This window comes from Podarcis melisellensis, assembly GCF_964234715.1.
Source record: "Podarcis melisellensis genome assembly, chromosome: 6".
In the NCBI taxonomy this organism is placed as follows: Eukaryota; Metazoa; Chordata; class Lepidosauria; order Squamata; family Lacertidae; genus Podarcis; species Podarcis melisellensis.
Window position 1 is genome coordinate 80,579,707 of NC_138538.1, and position 19,081 is coordinate 80,598,787.

The 19,081-nt window shown below is 39.7% G+C and overlaps 1 protein-coding gene across 2 annotated transcripts in view; it reads left to right on the forward strand.

Annotated features, from left to right (window-relative positions):
* The window catches only part of DENND1B (DENN domain containing 1B), a 168,878-nt gene that overhangs the window by 104,561 nt on the left and 45,236 nt on the right, over positions 1-19,081 (forward strand). For both annotated transcript variants that reach the window (XM_081914845.1, XM_081914846.1), the window contains exons 10-12: positions 6,762-6,862; positions 11,727-11,772; positions 13,976-14,077. In XM_081914845.1, the coding sequence (XP_081770971.1) occupies positions 6,762-6,862; positions 11,727-11,772; positions 13,976-14,077 (249 nt within the window). The remainder of the gene's footprint in view (positions 1-6,761; positions 6,863-11,726; positions 11,773-13,975; positions 14,078-19,081) is intronic.

Here is a 19,081-nt window from a genome sequence, read left to right on the forward strand (position 1 = left end):
TTTCTTCTCCCTTAAATGTTTTTATGTTTTACTTTGTCTTTCACTTGTTTTTTATTTCATTTATTTTAGTGCGTCCAAAGAACGTTCGGGTGGCATAAAAATGTTTTAAATAAATATCATAAAAAAGCAAACCTTCTAGTGGTGCAGAAATGCTAGGACATTTGCAAAGCTAAGCAGGGTGTGATACGGTTTCAACTTGGATGGGAGACAGTGTGTTGAGATTCCTGCATTGCAGGGGGTTGGTCTAGATGACCCTCAGGGTCCCCTCCAACTCTGCAATTCTAGGATTCTATGAAAGGGTTTAAGCTTCTGCAAGACTTAGTTGTTTTTCCTGTAACAGACTAACACAGCTAATCCTCTGGAAAATGGAAAATGAAAAAAATTAATATAGATAATGTTTAAAAAAAATTAGGTCAGCATGACTCCTTTTAAATATAATCTAGCAATAAACAATCCACCTAATGGATAATGTTTCGAACTGCGCATTCCAAAAATTGATAAATAGTTGCAGTTTTTTACTATTACTTGTCTGTTCTTTTTTGATATCTTATTAACTGTGTAACCTTTATCCATAAACAAAACACCTCAAATAATAAGAAGAAATAATAAAACATCCGAACTAGTCGACTATACTTGGTTTTGCAGCATTTCCCCACCTCCTGGTCACTTCAGTTCTTGCTGCTGCTGCTAGATTAACCATTGTCATTTGAGCTACATGGTCTATGTAGTTAAGAGAAACTTAAGTAGTTTTAGTGTTGTTCTGAATGATAATTTGCGTCTAATAATGGCCAGGACATCATTCCAATAATCCTTAATGCTATCACAATTCCATCAGATATTCTTATCATTTGCATTTGGTGCAGAACCCCATCAACATTTCCTGAAATGTTCTTACTACATTGGCTTAATCATATTCACCCCCATTCCCATGTTTTCTACTGCCTCCTTTTGGCAGCCTTTCCTTTGGACTCCTCCATTTTCACATTAACCCTTTTTTATCGCTCCTTTTCTCAACTAGGGATGTGGGTGGCACTGTGCGTTAAACCACAGAGCCTAGGACTTGTCGATCAGTCAGGGGTCCCTTTACCTTCCCCCCCCTCAACTACCACTTGCACACAGACCACCCCATTTCCATGTCTCCTCCTCTCTTCCGTTCTGCAGCCCTCTTCTTCAGAGGATCTGTTAACTAGATCTTTAAGATGAATCAAATCTTAAGAGCAAACCTGACAGCTTGGTCAGTTATAGAGGATTATGTAATGGATGTTGTACATACATAGGTGTTTGCTTGTTAATAAAACACCAGCTTTAATTTACTATATTGAATCTGAAACTTCATGCAGAAGACAACACACGATACCAAGAGTGAAATAATATTTGGGGGCATGTTTATTTCTCACACATGATGCAGCTGAAGAATGGGAGATGTTTGAATAAAGGAGGTATGGCAGAGGAAAAAAGTGGCAGTGTTAAACAACAGAGGTTTGAGTAGAGTGAGTGGGGGAAACATTCAGAGTGAAAAAGTGGTGGTTTAAAGTACCGTATAAGACTTACTTTTTCACTCCTAAAAAGTAAGGGGAAATGTGTGTGTGTCTTATGAAGCGAATGCGGGCTGCGCAGCTATCCCAGAAGCCAGAACCGCAAGAGGGATCGCCGCTTTCTCTGTGCAGCGATCCCTCTTGTTGTTCTGGCTTCTGAGATTCAGAATATTTTTTTTCTTGTTTTCCTCCTCCAAAAACTATGGTCTTATAGAGCGAAAAATACGGTAAGTTTTGAGTACAGTGTTAAGGGAATCGAGAAAGGCTTGGTTGTGTTAGCTTTTTGTGTTGGCTTCGCTGTTGTACACTTCTCCACTATTTCTACTTTTAAAAAACTTTTTTTTTGAAGACAACAACCCTTTAGTCTCCCTCTCTTCCCAGTCTATTCAGTCCTTTTCTCTTTCTCTTTTTTGTTTTGATTTAGATTAGTTTCTTTTATTTATTGTATTATCAAAAAGCTGTAATAAAGTCTTCCAGTAAAAAACCCTCCCATTGTTTTTAAACACCAAATTTTCCTATCTCAGTGTCCTTCCCTTTCTGCTCCCATGTTGCGGCTATTGCTGTTCTGCAACCTGTGTTCTCTTATGCTCCTCTACCCTACCCTGAATCCATGCAAATCCAGGCTCACAATGCAGTGCTACAAATTCTTCAATGAGAGCTGCATGGTGATGGACTGGTGCAAATATAGTATTGCGAGAAAAATTGAGTTGGAGAATGTTGTTAGTAGAAGGAAAGAAAAGTTGTGAAGTTACAGAGTTGAGAAGTCAAGGAGCTGGAGCTGAATAGCTGCAAGAAATTTAAAAAAGGCTGAAACACTTTTAAGCAAGCCGGAATACTGAAAAGAGTTAGAGAGTAGTTGAGTACTGAAGCAGAAAATGGCCAGGAAGGGAAATAGAAGCTGAACTCAGAGATACATATTGATAAGTATTAGCTTCCTTATGGAAACAGTCCAGAAATATTGGGTGTGAAGACTAATGCCACATGCTTGGTTCTTTGGATTATAGTTAGTGAAAGTTTTAATATTTAAATTCCCAATTTCTTTCTTTGTAAAGATTACCTGAAAAAAAGCCTTTCTTAATGATGATAGAGCATCATGAGGATTTCAGAAATTATTTAGGAAGGTAATTGGAAATGCAGCCAGTGGAATAAACATTAGGGAGGAAGGCAAGCTATTCATTTGCTGAAACATTAAATTATCTCTAGCAAGAAAACAGTAATTAAAATGGCACTTATCTTAAGTAACAAAGGGGTAAGAAACACAACTCTGTAACATTGCAGCTGTTTGGCTTAGAAGTAGGAAGCAAAATTTAATCAGAAATGGGCAGCTTAACAGTGGAATTATGACATCTTTGGCTGCCTGTAGTATAGCTGTCAAGCTTGGGCAGTTCGGTGGTCAATAGTGACATTCTATGTGTCAGTGAACAGAGTCTGTAACCCGCAGTTCACACATTACTGAAGCTCCAACTGTCGGAACATTCAAATCCCTTGGTATTACTGCATCTTCCAGCCTCCCCCGGCTGGCTCATGTTTCATTCTTTGGCAATTTGCCCTAATGATATCCCTCAGGAGCTTTCAGACCCCTCTTCTTTTCCATATTTAATCCTGTTAGATTAATCCGAGCGAAGAGCAAGCAGGGCTGCACAAAACAGTTGTCTCTTGTTTTTGTGTATGTGGCTTATTATTATTATTATTTAAAGCATTTTCTTTCCCCACTGGTTCCCCCCCCTTTTTAAATGATAGAAATTTATAACTCAGATGGTAGAATGATTCTGAAATGCAAGCATCCTTCTCTGAAATACCCTAGGTTTGCTCAGTCTGTTCATAGAGGATCTCTATGCAAAAGCTCCTTAGAGCATGAGCTATGAACAGCTGTCAGAAGCATTTGAGCTCCCCTGACCACTCCTAGGCAGTGCAGTCCAGGTGGCTGGTGCCTCACCCCTTTTCCAAGACCCATAGGAGAGCCTAGCCTTGATTTCCACCCACCATTTTCCTTTGTGGGCCTAGATGGCTCTGCTTCTTTCCCTTTTATTTAACTGGACTGCTGTGTCCCACTCATCTCCCTCAACCACCCTTCGATATTCTATTCTTTACTTTGGGGGAGCCTAATTTAAGCCCCCTTCTCACGTTAGCAATGTAGGAGACGCCACAGCATGGCTCTTCCTTGCTGCTATTGGCACAATGGCAGAATCCCTGGACCACAAGGAAGGAATCCACGAAGTTGCTCCTCTCTCCAGTGGAACCATGTTTTAAAACCTATGCAGTTGCACGGTGATATTGTCAGAATGGGTCCTGTGACATGCATCTTCTAAGAGATGCATGTCTCTCTTGGACAGAGAGCGCTCAACCCCTACATAAATTTAAGATTTTTATTGCAGTCCCACAATGGTTTCTAAGCTGTCCTCGGTCAGAAGTATACAATGAGTTAAGCAGTTTTCTGTTATAGCAGCAGGAAATGTATAGTAGATTGGCGGAGTCTAAAAATAACAAAGCAATGCAACGGGTTATATTCAGCTTGCTGTATCTGCCCTTGCCATATCTGCTGAAGAGGAATATATCTCATTCATATGAAATCACTCTAGCTCTCTTTAACAACGGAAGGGGCTTGTCCAAAGAAGCATATTCGTGTTAATCCCTCTCGTATTTCAAATGGTGCTAACAATATGAGAAGGCCCCAAACTGGATACTAGGCAGAAGAAGGATTGTTTGTACCCTTTGTGAATTGTACAGCAGACTGGGCTCTTGAGACAATTGTTAGCAGAGATTAACACCTCATTACAGAGAAGCATGATCCCGGCTTTCATCAAACAAGATGCTGTTTGGGCGTTTATTCAGAAAGTTGTTCCGTAAATGGTGCCAGCTTTGTTCTGTCTTCTTGCCATTTTAGTGCCACCACCCCCACCCCGTCTCATGTTGCTGTAGCGAAGCATATTAGGATTGCCTCACCCTTGGCACACTATGCTTGTATTCAGATCTTCTGTGCTGCTCTTCCATTTTCCATTATATTGAGTCAGACCACTGGTCCATCTTGTCTGGCACTGTCAACACTGGCAGCTGCTCTCCGGGGTTTCAGACAGAGGTCTTCTTTCCCAGCCCTACCCAGAAATGCCAAGGATTGAACATGAGGCTTTTGCATGAAGAACATGCTTCCTTTTCTCTTTGTTTAAGCCACCTCAGTGTCACTTGTTTTCTTTACTTAGCAAGATTGGGTGCGGCAAAATTGGAAAAGTGCTTTCCGATTAAAACGAGCACACACTAATGTACCAAGCTGCATATGGTGGCCTCCCCAGTTTGACATGTACAGTGGTACCTCTAGATGCGAACGGGATCCGTCCTGGAGCCCCTTTCGCATCTAGAAGCAAACGTAACCAGCGACGGCACATCTGCGCACACGTGCATCGTTTTTCGGCACTTCTGCGCATGCGCGTGACGTCATTGTGAGCGTCTGTGCATGCGCAAGCTGCGAAACCCGGAAGTAATGTGCTTTGTTACTTTGGAGTTGCCGCGGAGTGCAACTTGAACACGCTCATCCTGAAGCACATTCAAATATGGCTCAGGCGCCAATTTTGGACGAGGTGTCATCTGGGGAGGGGAGGGTGAATTCTTCCTCTCTGTGCAATGTTCCCTCCACCCCCCCTTTCCCCTGTGTCACAGCTAGTCTCTCACTCTAAACTCTGTCACCCCCCAGAACTGGGCTCAGGAAAAACTTGGTTTCCTTAGGAGACTTTACTAAAGCCAAATTAGAGCCTGGGGAGGGCTTGAGTTAGAGTGAAAGCCTGATGTGTGTGTATGTGAAAGAGAACAAATGTACGTGGCGTGAAAGAGTGTGGGATGGCCCGCCCACTTTCAACTTACCCACGCCCACTTTCAGTTTGGCCACACCCACCGCGGTGACACGTGGCTCCTGGAAAGTTAGCCACAAGGGAATGCTGCAAAAGTTCCCTAAATAGATTTAGACTGTCATCCTATGCACAGCTGCCTGAGAGTAACCCCTGGAATAAACTGGTATAGATAGGATTGCTGTCCAAACAGTTGTTTTCAGCTCACTGCAATACAGTGGTACCTTGGTTCTCAAACGCCTTGGTACTCAAACAACTTGGAACCCAAACACTGCAAACTTGGAAGTAAGTGTTTCAGTTTGTGAACTATTTTCAGAAGCCGAATGTGCTCTGTTTTGAGTGTTACACTTCCATTTTGAGTGCCACACTTCCGTTTTGAGTGTTACGCTGAGGTCTGTCTGTTTTTGCTATTTATTTTGAGTTTTTGTTTTTGTGGCTTTTTGTTTTTGTGACTTGTGTGGAACCCAGTTCAGCTACTGATTGATTGTGTGACTGCAGTACATTGTTTATTACTTTCATTTTATGGATCAAGGGTCTCATTAGACAGTAAAATTCATATTAAATTGCTGTTTTAGGGGTTGTTTCTAAAATTCTGGAACGGATTAATCCATTTTGCATTACTTTCTCTGGGAAAGCGCGCCTTGGTTTTGGAACGGACTTCCAGAACGTATTAAGTTTGAGAACCAAGGTACCACTGTATGAAGTAGAGAAAACAAAACATTAGTCTTTTTTTTTTTTACTACTTTCTATTACCAGTATATTTGCCCGTAGCGGTTGAGTTTTTCAGGGGCCCTTTTCTGTTTAGTCTAATTACAGGTGTCACCTTTAATTTTCATGGGGATGGCGGTGGGGGGAATTTGTTCCATTATGTGTTCCTGTAAGAGTCAGTCCTCTACTTTTGTGCACATCAGAGTTTTTTGGATCTATCTTTCTAATAATCCTGGGCAATGATAGCAGCCCAAGGAGGAAATTATTTAAAAGCAAAGCATCCTCTGCTGTGATCACAGTCTGAATAGTCCCTGAGTATGGGAGGGCAGCAAAACTAGTTGCCTTTGTCACTTTCTGTGGCAGTATTGTTCCTGTAGATTCACGTCTGAAGAAAAATAATTGTTTGAGGAAGGCTTGCAAATCTGAATCGGCTCATTTTGAAATGAGAACACAACTGTTTCTCTATGCCTTTCTACATGAGAATGTGACTAATTGTGGTGTTGCCTGTATATTGTTTATATTCATATGATATTCATTCAGATGTTTTAGATGTTCTTGGTAAAATACATTTCAGTTCTTGGTAAAATGTATTCTGCCTTGGAAATTTCTTTTCTTGGTGTTTAAATTTAAATCAGGAATTTGTTACTTTGTTCTCAGCTCTGTGTTTTGTTTTTACTTTTAGTTAACTGCTTGCATTCATGGGTCATCCGCATTGCTATATCCAATGTACTGGCAACACATATACATCCCAGTGCTCCCTCCACATCTGCTGGACTACTGCTGGTAAGATAGAAAAAAATATATTATTTCCCACTATGGCGACAATCCTTTGCATGCTTTACTAGGAGGCAGTTCCACTGAACACAGTGGGACTTCCTTCTGATTAAACATGCATCAAATTGCATTGTGTGATAATTATGCAAGGTAATATATAAAGCATTCTAAAATGCACTCCTATAGATTGCTTGCTACTATTTCCAACTTATAGATCGGAACTGACTTGCCTAATGCTGCCCAGTTACAAAGCAGCAGGACTTGGATTCAAACCCAGATTTAAATTCAACATTGATCATTGGTTCGCTGACTAAAATGTGGCCACACTCAACAATGAAATCTTTTTTCAACCAACAAACTGAAAGTCATATGCAGCAGTTTCTGCATACACAAAGTGGCATTCCCCCAGCCCAAGTAATCTATTCACATTCACAAGGTGTGCCATTACAAAGATATCCTTGACATTTCTGATGTTTGTGAGCAGTATGGAAGTCATAAGCGACTTTTTCAGCTACTGTTTCTTTCTGTCATATTTACCCAAGTAGGAGCGAGCACTAAGGTGGTTTTTAGGTAGTTTGCTGCCAGAATTATCTACATTCTGGGAAAATATTGTTGCAATTCAGCTCATTCTAACTTCCCCTGCTTTATCCAACATCTCCTACTGGTTCGTGATACAGTATCATTGTGTCTCAGGTGAACCTGGTGTTAGGTCATCTGTGCCTACGATGCATGTCATGAATGAGGGACATAAATTGGTCCCAGCACACATTCCCTATGTTGCAAGTCATTCCCCTGCTGAATCCCTTCTGTGACCCTTGTATTTTGCTGGCCACGTGCATCTGAGCACAAAAGACTATGCTATGACAGATAATCAATACCATCAAAATGGGCACCTGTTTGGGAAAATGCAGGGCAAGCTGCATGCAATATGAACTTTATATATATGTAAAAACAATATTGGGAGAGCTCCCAACTTTGGTTTCAGATCACTTTGATTGTTCTATTTATGTGCAGTGGCTGTTGAAAATCCATAAATGCAGAAAAGAGTGGGTTGTGTTCTCTCATAAGGGAGAAAGCCTATCAAGGGATGCTGAAGGACTTGTGTTGGATAACCAGTAGAGCAATGCAACTATTGTGGGTATTTTGCAAATAATTTTTGGGTAGCCATTCTAGCATCAGCTGCATCTCACAGCAAGCAGGTGAACAAAATATTAGGATTACCAGATCCTAGATGGAAACCAGATGCCATTGACTGGACTGGACATGGTCTGAATGCTTGTCCCATTTGCTGTCAGGTTATTGGACTTAAAAATGCTGGAATTCCCTAGCTTAGAACATCTAATTTTATGTTTTCATGAAGATTCTAAATATAAGTAAAATGAACTTTTAAAACATTGCAGAAGCTACCTCAAATAGTCATGTATGAAAATATGTTTGTAAATTGCAACCTCATCCTGATCCAAACGTATTTATCTTATTTAATAGGCATCAGCTCACAACCTTTTATTTCTTTCTATTGATCAGATCTGGGTGCCTTTTAACTTTGCCTTTTAACAAAATAAACCAGAGCAAATCTTCCCTCCCCCCCTTTACATAAAGATGTCTAGAGATGAAAGGCAACAATCATCTATGTATGTGTAGTCATTTGATGTTTTCTGATCTCTACTTCAGATTTTTATGGTCCCCATGGCCTTTGTTGTTTCAATGCAATCTACTACATTCTTTAAAATATCCCTTCTGTCAGGCAAAATAATTTCCCAAATGAGGGAGGAGGGTTATTTTTCTGCCACCATTGCATTCTCAAGTTGTCATCCAGCAGAGCTTTTCCAAGTGGTGAATGGGCTTTTGTCATCTGGTTAAGAGAGTTTTGCTTGGAGGCCACTTGTGACAACTTTGCAAGGTACTTCAGGGACAAAAGCACTGGGATTTGGACAGAGTTGGATGCCACAGTCTAATGGAAGCATCCAGTGTGGTACTGAGTTCCCTTAAAGAAGTACAGCTTCAGGCATGCTTGGGAGACATTGATTACTTGTATTCATTATAGTCCATCTTCAGGTCTAGCCATGGTACTGAAATTGCCCTGGTTGCTTTCCCTGATTGATTACATTTGTCAGGAAACAGAGGGGGTGGGGAGTGTGACTCTGCTTTTTCTCCTTGATCTCTTGGTGATTTTTGATACTGTTGGGTGTCTCAGAGAAGTGGGGGCTTGGCAGGATTGTACTTTGGTGGTACCTCCTGGATCATGTCCAGAAAGTAGTTATGGGAGGCTATTGTTCAGCACCATGGGAGTGGTCCTGTTGTTTCTGCAGGCTTCCTTCTTGTTTCCCATCCTATTTAATATAATATATATATATATATATATATATATATATATATATATATATATATATATATATATATATATATATATATATGAAGCTGGTAGCTGTCATCAGGAGGTTTGGAGTATAGTGTCATCAATATGTGGGTGAAACCCATCTCTATATCACCGCTCCATCTGAATCAAGAGAGGCGGCCAGTATGTTAGACCAGTGTCTGGAGATGGCGATGAACTAGATGTGAGCCAGTAAATTGAAGCTGAATCCTGAAAAGACAGAGGTGTTAGGTGTCCAGGACGTGGGGAGGTAGTGTGTCCTAGATGGGGTTGCACACCCCTGGAAGGATCAGGCCCCAAACTTGATTCAGCCTTGTCACTTGAGGCTCAGGTAGCCTTGGTAACTAGGAGAGCTCCCCCCCCCTCCAGCTCCTGCTGGTTCACCAGTTCTGACCCCTTTTGAATGGATATGACTTGGCCAAAGTACTCCATGCCTTGGTAATTTCCAGATGGGATTATTGCGGAGCTGGCCCATGAAAATGACTTGGAAAACTCAGCTCATCCCTGATGCAGTGACCAGATTACTGGCTGGGTTTCCTTTAAAACTCACATAATCCCTATTTTAAAACAGCTGTACTGGCTGCCAGTTTGATTCTGGGCCCAATTCAAGGTGCTAACTCTAGTGTTTAAAGCCCTAATTGATTTAGGCCTCAAGTGTCTGAAAGACTGCCTTCTTCCCTACACACTCTTTTGGGTGTTAATATTAGCATAAGTGGCCTTCTTGGTAGTTCCTCTGCCCTCAGCTGTTTTGAAGCAGTGGATGATAAATATTTTTTATTTATTTATGCCCTGCCCACCCAGCTGGGTTTCCCCAGCCACTCTGGGCAGCTTACAGAAAAGTAGGCTCTGCCTGCAAAAGTGTGTCTGGCTCCTTCATTGTACAGCTTCCATCATATGCCAAAAATGTACCTCTTTACCCAGGCCTTTGACATTTAAGGTATATACTTTTAGGACCCACTCTGGTTATGATTGCAAGTTGTTTTAAACTGTTTTTAATATTGTATTTTATATTGCTGTCACCTCCCATGGATGGTTAATAAAGCTAATCATAATAATTACTTTGGAGGTGGCCAAGAGGAAAGATAATTGATGTAGGAGAGCAGCTCTGGAAACAATAAGAGCTACCAGCATTTTGAGACTTCAGATATGTGAAATTAGACTTCCAGTACTGAAGAAAAGAAGCCATGTATAACCAAAACTCTTCGTAGCAGTCCAGCAAGGCATAACATTGTCGTGGGGATTTGATCTATTTTAAAATGCAATAATTTCAAATACACACTGTGACACAGGTGAAAGAGAATTTTCCTGCATATATTCAATACCACTTCTATTAATTTCCTGTAGCTTTATCATATAGGTTGTAATAACTACCGTGAAGTGACAAGATTTCTCATAATGACAGCTCTGTCTAATCGCCAAAGAGAATGGTTGTGTCATCATATGTCACATTATGTCATTTTCTTTGGCCACAGTCCTGCCTTCCCTGTGGGGAGGTTTTCAGTGAAATTTCCAGTTGGATGTTGGATGCCATGACTTTCTGATCAATTAGCAAGGAGCAAGAATGAGTCAGTCTAGACCCCAGCTTTAGCCACTCCACACACGGATTGTTTTGGTTAATTCCCTCGATTCCTCACCATGAAGCACTCAGTGTGAGTGGCTAATGTGTGGAGTCTTTGAATAGCCTAGTGCAGCTTTCCTCTAACCTTGTGTGCTCCAGCTCTTTTGAAATAGAAAACCCATCAGCTCTAGTCAATGTGAACCAAAGCTGATGGAAATTGTATTCCAAAATATCAGAAGAGCACCAGACTGGAGAAGACTAGTCTGGTGGTATGAATGGAGGTTTGCAATGTCATCACCTGGTACAGTATCTCATACTCTGCCCCTGCACACAGAGGGCAGAATTACTCTGTACTATAGTGACACTTCACATAATGAAGCAGCTATGGCAAGCTAAACCTAAGAAAATATCCTTCTGTAATAGTTGAACTCTGATTTTAAATTTTTTACTGTATGGTTTTATTGTTGTAAGATGCTCTGTTGTTGTTTTTTAAATGGTCCTATATAAATACTTTTTATAACTTACTTTAAAATGAATAATTAGGAAATCAACTTGAATATGCTGGGCTGAAACCTGTGTGTGTGTGTGTGTGTGTGTGTGTGCGCGCTATCATAAATGAAAGCTTGTGCATAGTATCCTGTGGACCACATGTCTCCAGCCTTTTAAGACCCAAGACCCACTTTTAAACCAAACATGCATTTAGACACCCATTTCTTAATTTCTACCATATATTTGCACTTGTGCATCCTGACCTGTCAATTGAAGATGAGATCTCTAGACCGATTGCCATTCTTAAATATCCACTGGCACACTGCCATTGAAAGTTGCAGACTACCATCTTACAGTAGCTTTGCAGGGAAATACGGCAAAGTGAATGGAGATGCTAGCCTTTTAGGTTTTATAACTGTAGTTCACTTTGTTTCATTTACTTTTAATTTCAGTGCACCCATGCCATACTTGATTGGAGTTCACTTCAGTTTAATGGAGGTGAGTAAGGCTGCCTTTTCATTTCTCTATGCATTTGGCGCATGAGCATATATATATATATATATATGGTTTGTTCTCCTACAACTTCTTCCTTTGTCCTGAAAAGTATTCAGAGTGAAAAAAGTGAAGCTATCTTCAGCAGAAATTTGAAAAGTAACCCTGGCATTATTGCAGGAGAATAACTGGAAACGACTGTATGGAAAGTGGGTCCCTTCAGCGACATGTGCTTTTATTTGGTATCCTGTGTTGCTGGGAAATGGAATTAGATGGGGGATTCACATTTTCAGTTGCTGCAGTGTAGGAGTACATTTCTTCGGGTGAACCACCGAACCTATCCTGAATATTCCTCAGCCTGTTTTTGTCCTTCTTTTGTGGTCCTTTTCAGCATGGGCCTTTTCTATCACTGCAATGGTCACCTTGTACTCTGTGCTTTTTTTGCAGCATCTAGGCCTCTTAATATGGAAGGGGAGGTAACTGGAAAAGAAAGAGAACCAGCTGCTTGCTACATGCTATTATTTATCATATATTGCTTCTTAAAATATATAGACAATAAGTGAATACTGATTTTTCAGATAGCTAGTGTTTGTGTGTGTACAACTTGGTACTTGGTAACAAGTAAGTTACATGTGTGATTTTTTCCCTGATATTTCTTATTCAGATATTATATAGCATGTTGTATATATGTATCTTTTAGGAAGTAATCTATGTCTTGGCAAGTTTGAAGAATGACACCTGTCATACAGCTGCCTTGGCAGGACTGGTGCTTATTTTGTTGATTTAGCTGGAATATGATAGAACTTTTTCCTAAGGAATTTGAAAGCACCAGTCAGTTGCATGAACTTGAGTGAGATTCATCGCAGGTGATTCATAACTGCAGGTTTATTTGGCTCTCTTAGTTTATGACATAGCCCCCACCCCACCAAATGCACCTACTTCTGATAGGCTTCCTCTTACCCCCAATTTGTCAGAAGGGAAAGAAAGTGCTCCAAGATGGCACCAGGGAAGCTTCTTTGCTTGTAGTTCAGTTAGTAACTGTAGTGGCCTGTGAGGCTGGGCAGATTCTTCAACATCAACTTCTTTGGACTGGTCATGTTGTGTGGATCCCTGATTATCGTCTCCCAAAGCAACTACTCTATTCCAAACTTATAAATGGAAAGCGTAAAGCTGGTAATCAACAAAAGAGGTTTAAAGACTCTCTCAAGGCAAATCTTTAAAAAGGTAGTATAAACACAGACAACTGAAACACTGAAACACTGGCCTGCAAGCGCTCCAATTGGAGAACAGCCTTTACCAAAGGTATCATGGACTTTGAAGACACTCAAACTCAGGATAAAAGGGAGAAACGTGCTAAGAGGAAGGCACATTTGGCAAACGCTCACCATGGTCAACTCCTGCCCAGAAACCTATGTCCCCTGTGGAAGGATGTGTGGATCCAGAATTGGCCTCCAGAGTCACTTATGGACTCACTGTTAAGACTGTGCTCATGGAAGACAATCTTACTTGGCTATGAGTAATAGCCAAAGAAGAAGAAGAATGATCTTTTACTGAGGGAATAAGTTGGATATCTGTCCAGATTTTCCAGTGCTGTGGCTTTCTTGTGTCTCTGGCACTAAAGACTCTCTCAAGAACAGCCTTTACCAAAGGTGTCATGGGCTTTGAAGACGCTCGAACTCAGGACAAAAGGGAGAAATGTGCTAAGAGGACGGCATGCTTGGCAAACCCTCACCGTGATCGACTCCGGCCCAGAAACCTAAGGATGTGTGGATCCAGAATTGGCCGCCACAGTCACTTATGGACTCACTGTTAAGACTGTGTTCATGGAAGACAATCTTACTCAGCTATGAGTGATCACCAAAGCAGAAAGAAGAATTCAGTGGCATACTGTATCTGATCCGAGAGAACTATACAACCCTCATGATAAATAGCCTGGTCCTCTATGCATTTGTTTAATCCCATTTTAAAGCCATGTAAGATAGCAGACATTGCCATATCTTCTGGTGATTAATTCCATAAATTAATTTTGTGTTGTGTAAAGATTCTCTGCTGGCCCTTAGGACAAGAAGAAGCAGGCTAGGAAAAATATTGCCATATTTCTTTATGTTCCTACTCTGCTGAATCCCCAGTTACCAGTAGCATTTTACCTTATTAAAATAAGCAAATGATGCATTAAGATGCTTGTAACCAATTTTGTTTCCTTGTACAGAGAGTGAAAAGTAAATCACTGGAGGATGTGGTGATGCTAAACGTTGACACAAACACTTTGGAAACTCCATTTAATGACCTGAGCAACCTACCAAGTGAAGTGGTAAGCCTGAGAGGTTTCATTCGTTGGTTTTATCCTCTTAGCTCCTTGAATCGCTGACGTTTTTTCCTGCTTTTACTAGCTGAAATGAAAAGAATGCCCCTTCCCCCACAAAAATAACACTGTGCCACCAGCTGTATATTTCCTATTTAAGAGTGTTTGGTGTGTGTTTTTTTACCTGTTTTTGACAGTTGAGGACACGTTGAGTGGAGCATCATGCTTCGTATTGTAAAAAAAAAAGAAAGAGAAAAAAGATAATTATAAAGCTAGCTGCATTCATTAGGCATAGCTGCTTTAAACGCAAGAGTCTCTTCATCTCATTTTAATCATTATATTACAAAGTAGGCATTTCTGTCTGCCTAGTGGCATATCTTGCAAAAGAAGAAGAAGAAGAAGAAGAAGAAGAAGAAGAAGAGTTTTTGAAGGCAAAAAGAAGAAGGGGGCCAATTATCGGCTTCTGGTTCCCTGCCACCTGCCAGCACATCTCCTTTTAATTAATGATCTGATGACACTGGTCAATATAATAAGAAATGCTTGTACAGTTGGGGTCAGAAAATGCACACTTTGATCTCATTCAACTTTCTGAAACATTTATTTGTTTTCTCTAAATTATTTCAGTTTTATTTTAATCTCTTCTATCCTGCTGAGGGCTGCATGAACTGAAAATCCTACTCTGTTTGTCATTTGCTTTGGCAGAGCAAAGACTGCTTACTTATAATTCTATTTGTAAATTAAACTGCAAACCCAGTTTGTCATAAAAGACATTGGATCCTTTTGAAAATGACGAAAACTGTCTTTTGTCTGTAAAGGAAGATAAATTAAATGCCAGTTCCTCCTGGACTTTGATCTTATAGAGATTTTCCCCTCCTGCTGCTTATAATGGAACATATTCTACATTTCATGTTAAATAAGATCTCTCCCCCCAAAATAGCATTTTACTTTCCCTTGCTATCCTGCATCATGGTTCTGAAAAAAGGCTCAAATTATCATATTGTGTGCATTTTTGAAGCAGAATTTAGTAAAAACTGTTGTTACATATCTAGATGTTGGTAAATGTTCCATAATGAGAATGAAATAATAATCTATTATTCATAAAATGAGTGCTAGGTTTTATGTGCTTTTTAAGAAATATGCCACAGTTCGAGGCAATAGGACATTGAAGGCATTTTTATATTTTTATTTTCATTGTAAATTAATTTGAGACCACAAGTTATTTAGTTCCTGTATTAAATTATCATATACTTTTTGACGTAATTAATCTTGACCAGAAGCAGATTAAATATTCAGCTGAATACATTTGTTCTTTGCTGTTGGGTGGGAGTGGGGGCAGAAAAAAGAAACAAAAATGGGTGTTTTCTCAACTGATTGTGGTGCTCAAATGATTTTTAGATGTATAACCCACCTTATCCACAAGTCTACTTATTCTCATAAATTTGAATCTGTTTTATTGTGCCAAAAACAAACCATTCATTCCTTAATCATAATACATATATGTTGACCTTGCCGTCTGAATCACCGAAACGAAATTAGCTTATTAGACCCTGAAGCTAGAGTAGTTTCAAAGCGCATGCAGAGTTCTGAACACACAGGGGACTCTCAGTTCTCTTTTGTGAACAGCAGAATGCACTTTGCACCCAGTGGGGATTTCCCATTACATAGGGGGGTTTTTTTGTGTGTGTGTCTGTAGGTTACAACCCAGCTCTCCTTAAGCTCACTAGTCAAAACTGGCTAGAGGGAATGTGTAAACTTATGCAAAATGATGGGCAAGTCACAACTTCATCATGCAAATTTTACAGTTTCTTTAATGACCATATCTTGGCTTGGCATGCGAGGAAACAACATTTCTTAGGCCCATTTTACACACGCCATAGTTACAACTAACAGTACTAATAGCAACTAAGTACAATTTCTGCATCCCTGTATGCCTTTGTTTTCTAACTGAATATATATATATATATACAGAGATTTCCTAAAACAAGTACATCCAGTGGGGAGATGGCTTTTGAACAATCTCACCAAGATACCCTGGATTAAATATGGTACCTTAAGGTCCCTAGGTACTTCAAATGCCATATTTACTCAAGTTGAATGCACCATCAAATCTAATGAGCACCTCCATTCTCAGAACCTTGAAACCAAAAAAAAGTATTTGCTGGCAAATGTAAATGTGCCGTTGGATCTAATGCACACCTTGATTTTCACAACACAATTTGAGTGTTACGGGAACTCACTGAGCTCTTACATGAGCAGACTCACTTTTTCACATGGTATGTGCATTGGATTCTTGTACCTCTCTGAATGGGGGCAAATAGTAAGTGAAAACACTTCAACCTTTTTGGATCCGTGTCTGCAACTACATGCAAGCCTACAAGCCTACAAGCTACTAATATTAATTAGGTTTCCTTGTATTCACTCAGTAAAGAACAGGCTTTTTACAAAGGTGCTTCATTGTATAAAATATATAGCAAAATAAGGAAATACCTTATGTATACTCCATAATTCGATTCCACCCCCTCTGCTAAAACAAGGTTTGTTTTGTTATTTGATATTTTTACTGTCCTGATCCCTTTCATTCTAACTCTACCATAAAAACCTTCCTCATGGAGCTAATTTGTTAATTAAAAACACATACAGGCATAGGCTATGTGCACTGTGTAGCCTCTACAGACTTTTTACTTGATAACCTGATAAAGGGCAACACTGTATTATTCAGCAGTAAGAGTAAGTATTCATATGCCTGTATCAGTGTTGACAGTAAATTGCAAAAATATTGTTGACATTCTACTGAGTAACCATAAGTCCAAAAAAACTGATGCCAAATTTTACACAAGTATTTACACAATTATTTAATATACGGTAGATGTAAGTATATTCCTGCATATATGACATAAGGCTCATCATTTTATATCTGTAATCTCTCATTGCCAACTTTAATATTCAAAAAGATAAAAAAAGAGTAGCAGTGAAGGCAACTGAAAAATGAAGGATAAACATATGAAATTTTACTGCCATTGTCTAAAAACTAATTTAATTTTTTTTGGAAAAAAATATTTCCTTAAACAGCAATGTTCTCAAATTAGAATGGCTTTTTAATCTTTTCAGTGACTTGTGATTCTTCCCCCCCCCCCCACATGAAGGCTAAAGCTTATATCGTTATATAAAGTTTATATCTACTGTTCAGCCTACAGTAGTTTTAACAGCATATGTTCTCAGTACTGTTTAATATGGAAATGTCTCACTTACTGTGGACGGTTTTTCATTCTAAAGAAAAAGTTATCAGTTGAAATCTGAAAAACATTACTGTTCGGCATTGTGCCTAATCAACTCTTTAATAAATTACCTGAGACTTAACGGGCCTTTTTAAATCATTCGCCAAAGCATTTAAATTATACTTACAGGCTAGATGACTTTCTATGCATGTGAACTCTATTAGTTTGTCAGATTGACCAGTGGTCTCGACTGTTCAGAGGTCAGCGGTCACAGTTGTCCTGAATTACCCGTCCTTTTTTTCATGTGGACCCTCTGCTGTGTTGTGTGCTGTAATCTTCTTAATGGCTTCATTCCAATATTCACACATAATATTTTAGATTTATTGACTGTTAGTAATACTACCATGCCAGTAGCAGTTCCGCTACTCCTAAGGTATTCAAAATTGGAAAAATAAATCAATGTAAGGCTTTTCGGGAATCCTTTGTTTCTCTTTCAGGAGGAAAAAGCCCTATTCCTGTCTTCTGCCAAACATACTTGGCTTTTGCAATACATCATTTCACTGTGCATTTGTCTCACACTTGAGAGATATAGCCTCCTCCCCTAAATGAGTAGTGGCTTCATTAGGAACAGAAGTTTACTTTTGATACAGTAGTTTAATAATTCTCATTAGTATTTTTTGTACGCCAGTTAGATTGGAGTCCTGAAGTGTGGTGGGATGAGAATCAAGCAACCGGATTCATGATTCTAAGGTTTTTATGTCAACAGAGTGTAGTAAACGTGTGAGATTGTATCTATGTGTATGTCTATGCACTTGTGTGTGTGTGTGTGTGTGTGTGTGTGTAATATACTAATCTGAAGTACCAACATAGTGTTCATCTCTTAATACGTAGTGTTGGATTCATTTTATTTATTTATTTAAAGTATTTATATACTGTGTTTGGAGACTCCTGAAGTGGCTTACAAATGATTAAAATCCCAACTATAAAGGTAAAACAGTAGCCATGCTCATAACATACATAAAAGATGCAAACGGAAACAGTTCATATATTGGACCATATGTATCTGTTTTGCAGAGACATTTTCAAAGGGGAGACACTAGCACCAAAAAGGCTAACTCGTGTGCCTGCTAGTCTGATGGAACTAGGCCTGTGAGCAGGGCCTCCAGTTATGAACTTAAGGTCTAGGCAGGTTCATATGGGTATAGGAGATGCTTTAAATAACATGATACCAAGCTATTTAGGACTTTAAAGGTCATCATCCGCACTTTGAATTGAACCTAGGAAGCCAATGCAACTGGTAAAACGTTGTTCTATGCTTTGAATGCCTGGCCCCCACAAATGTCCTAGCAGCTTCATCCTGTAACAGTTCTTTATCTCAAAGAGGGAAAGCTAGGATATTCTCAGGAACGTCTTTTAATATAACACCTTATTTATTCTACGTAGCAGCCAAAATTTGCTCCTCAATCTGCTTATCATTTAAGCCCCTTAATAAAAATAGCAATTAGAATATAATTACAGTGGTACCTCGGGTTAAGTACTTAATTCGTTCCGGAAGTCCATTCTTAACCTGAAACTGTTCTTAACCTGAAGCACCACTTTAGCTAATGGGGCCTCCTGCTGCCGCTGCGCCACTGGAGCAAGATTTCTGTTCTGAAGCAAAGTTCTTATCGTGAAGCAGTATTTCTGGGTTAGTGGAGTCTGTAACCTGAAGCGTATGTAACCTGAAGCGTATGTAACCTGGGGTACCACTGTACAACAAATTCTTTACACTAAAGAGTGTCCCACAGCAGGAGGACAA